The 13,800-nt window shown below is 40.4% G+C and overlaps 1 protein-coding gene across 4 annotated transcripts in view; it reads left to right on the forward strand.

The window, feature by feature from the left end:
* Positions 1–13,800, forward strand: part of LOC139749156 (alpha-latrocrustotoxin-Lt1a-like) — a 180,940-nt gene that overhangs the window by 70,237 nt on the left and 96,903 nt on the right. For 2 of the 4 annotated variants that reach the window (XM_071662795.1, XM_071662794.1), the window contains exons 3-4: positions 3,672–3,734; positions 11,140–11,409. In XM_071662795.1, the coding sequence (XP_071518896.1) occupies positions 3,672–3,734; positions 11,140–11,409 (333 nt within the window). Of the gene's footprint in view, positions 1–2; positions 62–3,671; positions 3,735–11,139; positions 11,410–13,800 lie in introns of all 4 variants that reach the window. The other 2 variants (XM_071662798.1, XM_071662797.1) reach the window with 2 other exon arrangements.

Here is a 13,800-nt window from a genome sequence, read left to right on the forward strand (position 1 = left end):
AGGCATTCCCAGTCACCATTGGGGGAAATAATAACAGGTTGTAATGAAGTGAGGAGATGGAGTGAGTATTTTGAAGATTTGTTGAGTGTGTTTGATGATAGACTGGCAGATGTGTGGTGTGAGGTGGTTTGATCGAGTAAGTAATGAAAGGATAAGAGAGATGTATGGTAATGAAAAGAGTGTGGTTGAGAGAACAGAAAAGGGTGAGTTGAAATAGTTTGGACATATGGAGAGAGTGAGTGAGGAAAGGTTAACAAAGAGGATATATGTGTCAAAGGTGGAGAGAACAAGGAGCAGGAGACAAAATTGGAAGGGGAAGGATAGGGTGAAAAAGATTTTGAGCAGTCGGGTCTTGAACATACAGGAGGATGAGAGGTGTGCAAGGAATAGTGCATTGGAATGATGTGGTATACCAGGGTCAATGTGCTGTCAATGGACTGAACCAGGGTATGTGAAACATCTGGGGTGAAGCATTGAAAGGTCTGTGGGGCTTGGATGTGGATAGGGAGCTGTGGTTTCGGTGCATTACACACGACAGCTAGATACTGAGTGTGAACGAATGTGACCTTTTTTGTCTGCTTTCCTGGTGCTGCTTCGATGAAGCTGGGGCTTGTGATTCTGTTTCCTATGGGGCGGGGTAGCAACAGGAATGGATGAAGGCAAGCAAGTATGAATATGTACATGTGTATATATGTATGTGTCTGTGTATGTGTATGTATATGTTGATATGTATATGTATGTATATGTGCATGTATGGGCATTTATTTATATGTGTATATATGAGTGAAAGGTCCATTCTTGTCTGCTTCCTTGCGCTACCTTGCTGATGCAGAAATGGCAATCAAGTATGATAATATTGAAATGTGTATAAGTATGTATGGTATTTTGTTCATCTGTTTCCTGCCACTACCTTGGTGGCGTGGGAAACAGTGATCAGTTATATTAGAAAGTATGACATGGATTGCGCAAGTATGACATGGATTGTGATGGATTGCGCAAAAGATGCTTGTGGCATGAGAAGAGTGGGAGGTGGGTTGATTAGAAAGGGTAGTGAGTGGTGGGATGAAGAAGTAAGAGTATTAGTGAAAGAGAAGAGAGAGGCATTTGGACGATTTTTGGTGGGAAAAAATGCAATTGAGTGGGAGATGTATAAAAGAAAGAGACAGGAGGTCAAGAGAAAGGTGCAAGAGGTGAAAAAAAGGGCAAATGAGAGTTGGGGTGAGAGAGTATCATTAAATTTTAGTGAGAATAAAAAGATGTTCTGGAAGGAGGTAAATAAAGTGCGTAAGACAAGGGAGCAAATGGGAACTTCAGTGAAGGGCGCAAATGGGGAGGTGATAACAAGTAGTGGTGATGTGAGAAGGAGATGGAGTGAGTATTTTGAAGGTTTGTTGAATGTGTTTGATGATAGAGTGGCAGATATAGGGTGTTTTGGTCGAGGTGGTGTGCAAAGTGAGAGGGTTAGGGAAAATGATTTGGTAAACAGAGAAGAGGTAGTGAAAGCTTTGTGGAAGATGAAAGCCGGCAAGGCAGCAGGTTTGGATGGTATTGCAGTGGAATTTATTAAAAAAGGGGGTGACTGTATTGTTGACTGGTTGGTAAGGTTATTTAATGTATGTATGACTCATGGTGAGGTGCCTGAGGATTGGCGGAAGGCGTGCATAGTGCCATTGTGCAAAGGCAAAGGGGATAAGAGTGAGTGCTCAAATTACAGAGGTATAAGTTTGTTGAGTATTCCTGGTAAATTATATGGGAGGGTATTGATTGAGAGGGTGAAGGCATGTACAGAGCATCAGATTGGGGAAGAGCAGTGTGGTTTCAGAAGTGGTAGAGGATGTGTGGATCAGGTGTTTGCTTTGAAGAATGTATGTGAGAAATACTTAGAAAAGCAAATGGATTTGTATGTAGCATTTATGAATCTGGAGAAGGCATATGATAGAGTTGATAGAGATGCTCTGTGGAAGGTATTAAGAATATATGGTGTGGGAGGAAAGTTGTTAGAAGCAGTGAAAAGATTTTATCGAGGATGTAAGGCATGTGTACGTGTAGGAAGAGAGGAAAGTGATTGGTTCTCAGTGAATGTAGGTTTGCGGCAGGGGTGTGTGATGTCTCCATGGTTGTTTAATTTGTTTATGGATGGGGTTGTTAGGGGGTAAATGCAAGAGTTTTGGAAAGAGGGGCAAGTATGAAGTCTGTTGGGGATGAGAGAGCTTGGGAAGTGAGTCAGTTGTTGTTCGCTGATGATACAGCGCTGGTGGCTGATTCATGTGAGAAACTGCAGAAGCTGGTGACTGAGTTCGGTAAAGTGTGTGGAAGAAGAAAGTTAAGAGTAAATGTGAATAAGAGCAAGGTTATTAGGTACAGTAGGGTTGAGGGTCAAGTCAATTGGGAGGTGAGTTTGAATGGAGAAAAATTGGAGGAAGTGAAGTGTTTCAGATATCTGGGAGTGGATCTGGCAGCGGATGGAACCATGGAAGCGGAAGTGGATCATAGGGTGGGGGAGGGGGCGAAAATTCTGGGGGCCTTGAAGAATGTGTGGAAGTCGAGAACATTATCTTGGAAAGCAAAAATGGGTATGTTTGAAGGAATAGTGGTTCCAACAATGTTGTATGGTTGCGAGGCGTGGGCTATGGATAGAGTTGTGCGCAGGAGGATGGATGTGCTGGAAATGAGATGTTTGAGGACAATGTGTGGTGTGAGGTGGTTTGATCGAGTGAGTAACGTAAGGGTAAGAGAGATGTGTGGAAATAAAAAGAGCGTGGTTGAGAGAGCAGAAGAGGGTGTTTTGAAGTGGTTTGGGCACATGGAGAGGATGAGTGAGGAAAGATTGACCAAGAGGATATATGTCTCGGAGGTGGAGGGAACAAGGAGAAGAGGGAGACCAAATTGGAGGTGGAAAGATGGAGTGAAAAAGATTTTGTGTGATCGGGGCCTGAACATGCAGGAGGGTGAAAGGAGGGCAAGGAATAGAGTGAATTGGAGCGATGTGGTATACCGGGGTTGACGTGCTGTCAGTGGATTGAATCAAGGCATGTGAAGCGTCTGGGGTAAACCATGGAAAGCTGTGTAGGTATGTATATTTGCGTGTGTGGACGTATGTATATACATGTGTATGGGGGGGGGTTGGGCCATTTCTTTCATCTGTTTCCTTGCGCTACCTCGCAAACGCGGGAGACAGCGACAAAGTATAATAAAAAAAATAATGACATGAATGATATGATAGTAATAATAATGATAATAATGAAAATCATAATAATGATAATAATGATGATGATAATAATGATAAGTAATGGTTATGATTTTATTAACATATTTTTGAGCAGAATCAGTTAAAGGCTATATGATTAGATAGTTTGACAGCTTGTGTTACGGTTTACAGCTGTAAGGTATCTCTTTCAGCATATTGTGAGTAGGTGGTTTCTTAAAAGGTGTAGTATTCTCAATAGCTGTTATTGTTTTTGATGAAGTCTAATGATGTTTGGTTGTCATGTAATAATGTAGATATGTACTTCCTGCCCTAGGAGTCCCTTTTATTTTTATAAGGCTCCTGCAGCACATAGATACTTGTATGAATAGCAGTATCAAGTTTTTGTATCCACCTGGATTAAATGTAAGGTTAATTGAATGTGACACTATGGTCACCCTACTTTAAAGAAGAATTTTCTCTGCAGGTAGAGGATGATGAAGATCCACCTTGTTGTTGTCCATCAGTTGCCTATGGTACATTACCTAGTGTAAGTAGAGATAACCTTTGATGAATGTGAGATAGAAATGTCTTTCCATTTTATTGTCCAGTGAGCTTTTTCTTTTATTTAGGGTTGGATGGTATTCTGAATGTCTTTTTAAAGCACTTGAATATTTGGAGACAACAGAAAGAACAGTTGTTATTTTTCTGTATTGCAAATGATTTTATAATTTCATTGGGCATTATGCTGTTAAAATGTGAAAAGATAAGCTTGTTTTTTATTATGTTTTGATAAGATTGGTGGAGGAGGAGAAATGGAGCTCGGAAACATATGACAATGGTTTTTAGAGTATGACAAAGTTAAGAATATAACTTAGTTAAAACAAAAATTTTCAGTTTGATATGACCAGAGACTGAGAGAAAATAAGAGATTCTTATGAAAACTAGTTGCTTTCTTAGTTTTCTTGAATTAGTGTATACGTGGCCTGTCATTTTTTTAGATTAATTTTCCCAGAAACATCTTGAATGTGCAGCATGTAGTCATTTGTATGCTGTTGTATAAATTACCTGACATTGAGGGGAACTCACATCAACCTGATTTTTGAATGATAAAAGATTTTACTGTTCATGTTTAGAAAAGTTTGGGTTAGCTGCATTAACATCATTTTATATCAAGATACTGATTATTTGCATTGCAAATCTCAATTATATCAGATACTAAAGAAAGATTATAGATTCAAAGTAAGACAGATTCCAGATAACTCTTTTGTATTTGTACCAAGAAAAAGAATAAGGAAGTACAAGAATTTTGCATTAGGCCACTAATGAGATATGTAATTATTCTGCTGTTGTTTCAAAGGGATGCAGAATTGTTGCTGTACTAAATGTGAAATTTGCAACTGTGAAAACAGAATATTTATCGGTAACTTAAGTCTAACATCAAACAGGATTAAAAAGTTAGCTGAAACATATCAGTTGATTTATTACAGTTAGTAGAACGCTGTTATAGTGAAAGTTGGGGTTTATTTACAATCATGTGAATGCACATGCATACAGTACATAACTTGGAAGTTAGTGAGGCATTGAAGATGAAGGGTGAGTTCAAGTTGAATATTTTAAAACGAGGAAAAACATTTGAATTTCAATTAGTACAGTAGTGTTGCAATACAAAGTGACACATGTACCAACAAAGTTCATATAGCATTAGATCACATTATGTTATGACATCCTTTTCCATGTAAATAAGGTGTTGAGGATTAGTTGGTAGGTGGCCACTAACTAGTGAGGTATAGTACCAGTACTACCCACCCAGTATTGTAGGTGTTAGTGACGGCTCTGTAGTGAACCAGCACTCCAGAGGTTGTTAAGTTGCATTCCTTTGACCTAAGTAGCTGTCTTTTCTTTCTGCCTCACCCACACGTGGACTGCTGGCATTCTGTCTATAAAAACACAGTCTCCCCTTGTCATACAGGCAAGGGATTGGGCATATTGGGATTGGGAAAACTCTCCTTCCTCTGGCTCCCATTCAGCTTTTTTTTATCACTGCCCATAATCACTGCAAGCACATTATTCATGAGGCAAAGCATTCCTTTAGCCTAAGGAAGTGTGATATCCTCTCCTCTTCATCCACTGATAGACTTTCTGGTCTTTAGCTAAGGACAACCCCATCAGCTTTTGTTGCTCAAACTTTCCACCTTTTTTCCATTTAGTTGATACTATAGCTATCTTTCCCATGGACAAAGCAACTCTCTTTGGTTTCTGTTTCTCCTCTAATTCCACCTTGGATGACTTTAACACTCCTACACCTCCTGATGCTCATCTCATTAATCCTATGCCTCTTTCAGTAATCTCTTCGGACTGTCCAAAAAGTGCTTCTTTCTCTGGACACAAGCAAGGCTTATTGGTCCTAATGGCATCCATCCCTGTGTACTGAAAGAGCGTGCCTCTGAACTTGCATCTGTTCTTTCTTGTCTGTGCTGTTTCTTTTTGAAAACCCAAACTTTACCTTTTTGAAAGTGTGCATTGATACATACCATCCCTAAGAAAGTTGACCATTCTAACCCCTCTAACTATCCCTCCTCATCTCCCATATTCTTTAACACCTCAAAAATCACAGTCTTCTCCATGATCACCAGTATGGCTTTCGTGAGGCAAAATCCACTGGTTATATTCTTTCCTAACTTACTAATGTCTGGTTATCATCCCTGAAAGAATTTGGGGAGCCATGTGTAGTTGCCCTTGACATATCTAAGGCTTTTGACAGGATGTGGCATTGAGGTCTCATCTTTAAGTTCCCCTGTTTTGGCTTCCCTCCTTCACTATGCTCCTTCATGTCTAGCTTCCTCTTTAGCTGATCTGTCTCTGTAGTTGTTGCTGAATAGCCTCCCCTCTTCTCCATCAACAGCAGTGTCCCTCAAGGTTCTGTCCTATCCCCTACACTTTTTTTTTTTTTCATTGATTTCCTCTCCTCCACAAATAATCCAGTGGTTTCATGCACTGATGACTCAACACTGCATTCATCCACATCCTTCAATTCAGCTCCCTCATCTCTCACTCAATCTACATCTAGTCTTGACACAGCTTCCTCAATAAACTCAGACTTGAACAGGATATCTCTGTGTGGTAGACAAAGTCTTGTTAGATATAATGCCTCCAAGACCCAATTTCTACCCATCTCATGGTTGAAAATTCCTCACAACTCTTGTCTCTCCTCTGACAGTTCTTTGATTCCTCCTCTTGACTCATTGAACATATTTGGTACAGCTGCATTATCCACTCTTTCTTGCAAACCCCACATTACAGGAATAGCTAAGTCTACCTCTAACAGAGTGGGTGTCCCATTTACTAGGGATGTTGATTTGTCCTTGTATAGAGTACTCCCCTCATAATTGGGTTGGTTCTTACTTGACAGAGTTGAGTCGAAAGTGGTCTACCTTATAAATGGTCTCAGGCTAACTTCCACACTTGACCTCCTTGCCTTATGCTGCAGTGTTGGTTCACTTTCCCTCTTCTTTGTATTACTTTGGTTTTTGCTTCAGAGAACTGGCTGCTTGTGAGCGCACACCACTAGTTAGACCATGCAGTACTTGGCAAGCTGCTGCATCACACGATATTGTATAGCCATCAGCAGCTCAAGGGTGGGCTTTTTTGACAGCTGCAACTTTCCCTACACATCAGAGCTTTGGAACTCTTTATCTTCTCATGTCTTTCCCAATAACTATGACCTGGCACATTTCAAGAGACAGGTTTTTCACTTCCTCAAAAAATTTTAAATACTTTCCCTTGTCTTTTTTTCTTTTTCCATTTCATAATTCTCTCTGTATTTCATTTAAGGCCCAGCCTTGATGTGGACTTGTCTGTGACTGGAACCTTAAAGATAGAAAAGATTCCCATACACAGCTCATTCTTCGTAACTCTAGGTTTTCTTGTGGTGAGCACTATGCACGAGCCCTGCCCTTTGGCAAAATTGTTGGAGCAATAGATAGAGGTAATGAGTGGGAACATGAGACAAGAGTATAAGATAAAAACATTAAGTAGAATTAACAGGTAGGACCATTAGCTAGATAGAAGGACAACCCCATTAGATAGAAGCAGTAGGTTGGAACATTAAGCAGACACATTAGGTAGAAGTAGTTGAAAGGAACATTAGGTAGGAGCCTTTGAAAACACTGCACAATAGTTACCCTCTGCCAGTGGCCTGTAAAGGGTGAGGCACTAAAGGCTAAGAAGCGCTGCTGAAGTTCCACAGTTATAGAGACTTTTGCCACAGCCTTGAGGAAGTTCCCAAAGAGAATGGGCCTCAGAGATATAGATAGGAATTGTGGAAAAATGAAAAATGCTCAAAATGTTATGCAAGTAATGAAATTTTGTACTAAATAACATTCAAAAGGTAGATCTGAATTCGTTCAAACCTGATCACTGGTCTTTAAACTTCTCTACAACAGCTGTATTTACTTTTATGAGAATGTGACTAATATTAGTGGTTTGATTTAACATTCAGGTAACTCAAAAGTACTAAGTTCTCCAAGATACATGTTTTTTTATGTTTTTCATTATTTTCTCAAGTATTTCATAATTCTCCCTCCCCTTCTTGACCAGATGTTAGATACATAACTATTTTGGCCCCACAGCTGCATGTCTCACTCACCCATTAGATAAACAAAGCAAAACTTATTTTTAGTTTTATTTATTTTTGCTCCATCACTGATTAATTTTAACTTCAAGTGCAACCCATACTCATTTTGCTTGACAACACATTTGTTCCCTCACACTGCTGTCCTTCATTATTTCAAAACACTTTTTCACTCTACAAACTGATTTGGTGTTATGGGATCTGCTCTTTGGTCTAATTGGAGGCAGATATGTCTCCTAAAGGCAGCCAGCTTAGTGTCATTGTTCTCAGACTGGCTTGGGCTGGCATTAAGTGTAACTCACACCTCTGGCTCACTCATTGACCAACTCACTCTTTGACCCATTGAAAGTTTCGAGTCTTCTGTTTCATCGGAAAGTAGAGGTAGCAATTGAGGGATGGTTAAGCATCTTGAGGTGTAAACATCGCACATGGTTGAAAATTATGGAGGAGGGTGCACATCCATATAGCTCAATGGTGAAGTGGGAAATAGTGAGCAAGGGTGGCTGGCCTTCATGAAAGGCATATTCTGCCACCTTGGAAGGAACTTTTCCTCATCATGTGCTGAAGAACCCTCAGCCTCTTTAAAACATATAATTTTGCTGAGCTTACATCATAGAAAATTAGGTGTGTATTACCAGTGTACTTAAGTTTCGTACTTATAGTAGGCTTAGCTTAACCTCCTTTAACCTACGTTCACATACCGTAGGTTAGTCCTATCGATCTGATGTACAGTTAGTATTTCTGTAGTAGATTCTCCAGTTGCCTTTGATATTATCTTGATATATGTTAGTGTATGTTTCATGAGTGGTGGGATGAAGAAGTAAGAGTATTAGTGAAAGAGAAGAGAGAGGCATTTGGATGATTTTTGCAGGGAAAAAATGCAATTGAGTGGGAGATGTATAAAAGAAAGAGACAGGAGGTCAAGAGAAAGGTGCAAGAGGTGAAAAAAAGGGCAAATGAGAGTTGGGGTGAGAGAGTATCATTAAATTTTAGGGAGAATAAAAAGATGTTCTGGAAGGAGGTAAATAAAGTGCGTAAGACAAGGGAGCAAATGGGAACTTCAGTGAAGGGCGCAAGTGGGGAGGTGATAACAAGTAGTGGTGATGTGAGAAGGAGATGGAGTGAGTATTTTGAAGGTTTGTTGAATGTGTTTGATGATAGAGTGGCAGATATAGGGTGTTTTGGTCGAGGTGGTGTGCAAAGTGAGAGGGTTAGGGAAAATGATTTGGTAAACAGAGAAGAGGTAGTGAAAGCTTTGCGGAAGATGAAAGCCGGCAAGGCAGCAGGTTTGGATGGTATTGCAGTGGAATTTATTAAAAAAGGGGGTGACTGTATTGTTGACTGGTTGGTAAGGTTATTTAATGTATGTATGACTCATGGTGAGGTGCCTGAGGATTGGCGTAATGCATGCATAGTGCCATTGTACAAAGGCAAAGGGGATAAGAGTGAGTGCTCAAATTACAGAGGTATAAGTTTGTTGAGTATTCCTGGTAAATTATATGGGAGGGTATTGATTGAGAGGGTGAAGGCATGTACAGAGCATCAGATTGGGGAAGAGCAGTGTGGTTTCAGAAGTGGTAGAGGATGTGTGGATCAGGTGTTTGCTTTGAAGAATGTATGTGAGAAATACTTAGAAAAGCAAATGGATTTGTATGTAGCATTTATGGATCTGGAGAAGGCATATGATAGAGTTGATAGAGATGCTCTGTGGAAGGTATTAAGAATATATGGTGTGGGAGGCAAGTTGTTAGAAGCAGTGAAAAGTTTTTATCGAGGATGTAAGGCATGTGTACGTGTAGGAAGAGAGGAAAGTGATTGGTTCTCAGTGAATGTAGGTTTGCGGCAGGGGTGTGTGATGTCTCCATGGTTGTTTAATTTGTTTATGGATGGGGTTGTTAGGGAGGTAAATGCAAGAGTTTTGGAAAGAGGGGCAAGTATGAAGTCTGTTGGGGATGAGAGAGCTTGGGAAGTAAGTCAGTTGTTGTTCGCTGATGATACAGCGCTGGTGGCTGATTCATGTGAGAAACTGCAGAAGCTGGTGACTGAGTTTGGAAAAGTGTGTGGAAGAAGAAAGTTAAGAGTAAATGTGAATAAGAGCAAGGTTATTAGGTACAGTAGGGTTGAGGGTCAAGTCAATTGGGAGGTGAGTTTGAATGGAGAAAAACTGGAGGAAGTGAAGTGTTTTAGATATCTGGGAGTGGATCTGGCAGCGGATGGAACCATGGAAGCGGAAGTGGATCATAGGGTGGGGGAGGGGGCGAAAATCCTGGGGGTCTTGAAGAATGTGTTGAAGTCGAGAACATTATCTCGGAAAGCAAAAATGGGTATGTTTGAAGGAATAGTGGTTCCAACAATGTTGTATGGTTGCGAGGCGTGGGCTATGGATAGAGTTGTGCGCAGGAGGATGGATGTGCTGGAAATGAGGTTTGAGGACAATGTGTGGTGTGAGGTGGTTTGATCGAGTGAGTAACGTAAGGGTAAGAGAGATGTGTGGAAATAAAAAGAGCGTGGGTGAGAGAGCAGAAGAGGGTGTTTTGAAGTGGTTTGGGCACATGGAGAGGATGAGTGAGGAAAGATTGACCAAGAGGATATATGTCTCGGAGGTGGAGGGAACAAGGAGAAGAGGGAGACCAAATTGGAGGTGGAAAGATGGAGTGAAAAAGATTTTGTGTGATCGGGGCCTGAACATGCAGGAGGGTGAAAGGAGGGCAAGGAATAGAGTGAATTGGAGCGATGTGGTATACCGGGGTTGACCTGCTGTCAGTGGATTGAAGCAGGGCATGTGAAGCGTCTGGGGTGAACCATGGAAAGCTGTGTAGGTATGTATATTTGCGTGTGTGGACGTATGTATATACATGTGTATGGGGGGGGGGTTGGGCCATTTCTTTCGTCTGTTTCCTTGCGCTACCTCGCAAACGCGGGAGACAGCGACAAAGTATAATAAATAAATATAAATAATGTTTTGAAATATGTAATCCATTAATATTACTGTTAAAATGTCTCTATTTAAATGTCTAAAATTGAGGAGGGACTTGTCTATTATGCAACTGGAATTTTTTACATATATTTAGTAGAAATTATGGGTTAAGATACACAACATATCCACAGTGATACCACATTATGGTGGGTGTTGGATATGTCTAGGGTAGGTACTGATATGCCTAGAGTATGCTTTCAAATACTTACATCAACTTGTACATGAGATATATGAAGATATCAGGATTTTTCAGCTGAAAATCAGGCAGTACTTGAGTGTATACAGAATTATTCAGTTAGTTAAACATGAAATAGATTGTGATAACCTTTTTCTTGATTTTTCTAGGACATGTACCTAGCTTCAAAGAATGGAGAGATTTTAAGTGTAAGAGATTATTTACAAAATGGGAATGACATCAATGCAGCAGATGGGGATGGTTACACCTTGCTTTCAAGTGCCTGTGTAGGGGGACAGGTAGCCGTAGTGCGTTACTTACACAGGCAGCTGTATCTTCATCGTAACATCCGTGACTGGGCTGGTGACACACCACTCATGCTTGCTGCTCTGATGGGACATGTTGATGTGGTGAAGGAACTGACAACAACGCCACACATGGTTAGTATGGTTAAGGGCACTGGACTGATTTCATCGTAAAGAAATAATTCTGTATGCTAGTATGGTTTCTGGTAAATCAAAATCATTCTGTGACATTGTTGTTTGCCTCACTCATTGGTTTTCATCTTAGGGTTGCTTGTTTTGTTACCCTTGGTGTTTATAAAACTTTTGATAAGTTCTTCATTAAGTTCCTGGTTTCTGAAATATCATCCGTCAGTGTCCTCCTTTGCTTCTTTAAATTCATTCCAGTTTTCTTTCCATTTTGGTCATTGCTGTAATTACTGATGTTTCAACATTTCTTTTTCACTCTTAACAAAAATGACATTTCCCATGTTTCTGTTCTATGCTCTCTTTACTTCCATCTCTGAATTAAAGAATACTTAGCATGTCACCACTGTAGTACTATTCAGAGAATATAGAATAATTTCATCACTTTTTTGTGTTACCATTCAAAAGTGGTAGAGGGTGTGTGGATCAGGTGTTTGCTTTGAAGGATGTATGTGAGAAATACTTAGAAAAACAGATCGATTTGTATGTAGCATTTATGGATCTGGAGAAGACATGATAGGGTTGATAGAGATGCTTTGTGGAAGGTTCTAGGAGTATATGGTGTGGGAGGTAAGTTGCTAGAAGCAGTGAAAAGTTTTTATCAAGGATTTAAGGCATGTGTATGAGTAGGAAGAGAGGAGAGTGATTGGTTTCCAGTGAATGTCAGTTCGTGGCAGGGGTGTGTGATGTCCCCATGGTTGTTTGATGTGTTTATGGATAGGGTGGTGAGGGATGTAAATGCAAGAGTCTGTTAGGTATGAGTGGGCCTGGGAAGTGAGTCAGTTGTTGTTTGCTGATGATACAGCTCTAGTGGCTGATTCATGTGAGAAACTGCAGAAGTTGGTGACTGACCTTGGAAAAGTGTGTGAAAGGAGAAAGTTGAGAGTAGATATGAGTAAGAACAAGGCTACTAAGTTCAGTAGGGTGAGGGACAAGTTAATTGGGCTGTATGTTTGAATGGAGAAGAATTGGAGGAAGTGAAATGTTTTAGATATCTTGAAGTGGACTTAGTTGTGGATGGAACCATGGAAGCAGAAGTGAGTCATAGGTGGAGGAAGGGGCAAAGGTTCTGGGAGTGATGAAGAATGTGTGGAAGGAGAGATCATTATCTCGGAGAGCAAAAATGGGTATGTTTGAAGGAATATTAATTCCAACAATATTATGCGGTTGTGAAGGATGGGCTGTAGATAGTGTTGTACAGAGGTAGGTGGATGTGCTAGAAATGAAACGTTTGAGGACAATATGTAGTGTAAGGTGGTTTGATCAGGTAACTAATGAAAGGGTGAGAGAGATGTGTGGAAATAACAAAGAGTAGGGTTGAGAGAGCAGAAGAGGATGTGTTGAAATGGTTTGGACATATGGAGAGATTGAGTGAAAAAAGATTGACAAAGAGGATATATGTGTCAGAGGTGGGAGACCAAATTGGAGGTGGATTTGAGGGCATTTGAAGAGTCTGGGGTAAACCATGGAGAGGTGTGTGGGGCCTGGATGTGGATAGAGAGCTGTGGTTTCGGTGCATTACACATGACAACTGGAGAATAAGTGTGAATGAATGTGGCCTTCTTTTTCTGTTTCCCTATTGCTACTTAGCTGAAGCAGGGGGTAGCGATGCTGTTTCCTGTGGGGCAGGGTAGTGACAGGAATGGATGAATGTGTACATGTGTATATATAAATATATATATATATATATATATATATATATATATATATATCCCTGGGGATAGGGGAGAAAGAATACTTCCCACGTATTCCCTGCGTGTCGTAGAAGGCGACGGAAAGGGGAGGGAGCGGGGGGCTGGAAATCCTCCCCTCTCATTTTTTTTTTTTTTTTCCAAAAGAAGGAACAGAGAAGGGGGCCAGGTGAGGATAGTCCTTCAAAGGCCCAGTCCTCTTTTCTTAACGCTACCTCGCTAACCCGGGAAATGGTGAATAGTATGAAAAAAAAATATGTATAATAAAAAAAAAATATATATATATATATATATATATATATATATATATATATATATATATATATATATTTTTTTTTTTTTTTTGCTTCGTCACTGTCTCCCGCGTTTGCGAGGTAGTGCAAGGAAACAGACGAAAGAAATGGCTCAACCCACCCCCATGCACATGTATATACATACACGTCCACACACGCAAATATACATACCTACACAGCTTTCCCTGGTTTACCCCAGACGCTTCACATGCCCTGATTCAATCCACTGACAGCTCGTCAACCCCGATATACCACATCGATCCAATTCACTCTATTCCTTGCCCTCCTTTCACCCTCCTGCATGTTCAGGCCCCAATCACACAAAATCTTTTTCACTCCATCTTTCCACCTCCAATTTG

This window comes from Panulirus ornatus, chromosome 6 (assembly GCF_036320965.1).
Source record: "Panulirus ornatus isolate Po-2019 chromosome 6, ASM3632096v1, whole genome shotgun sequence".
Classification (NCBI taxonomy): domain Eukaryota; kingdom Metazoa; phylum Arthropoda; class Malacostraca; order Decapoda; family Palinuridae; genus Panulirus; species Panulirus ornatus.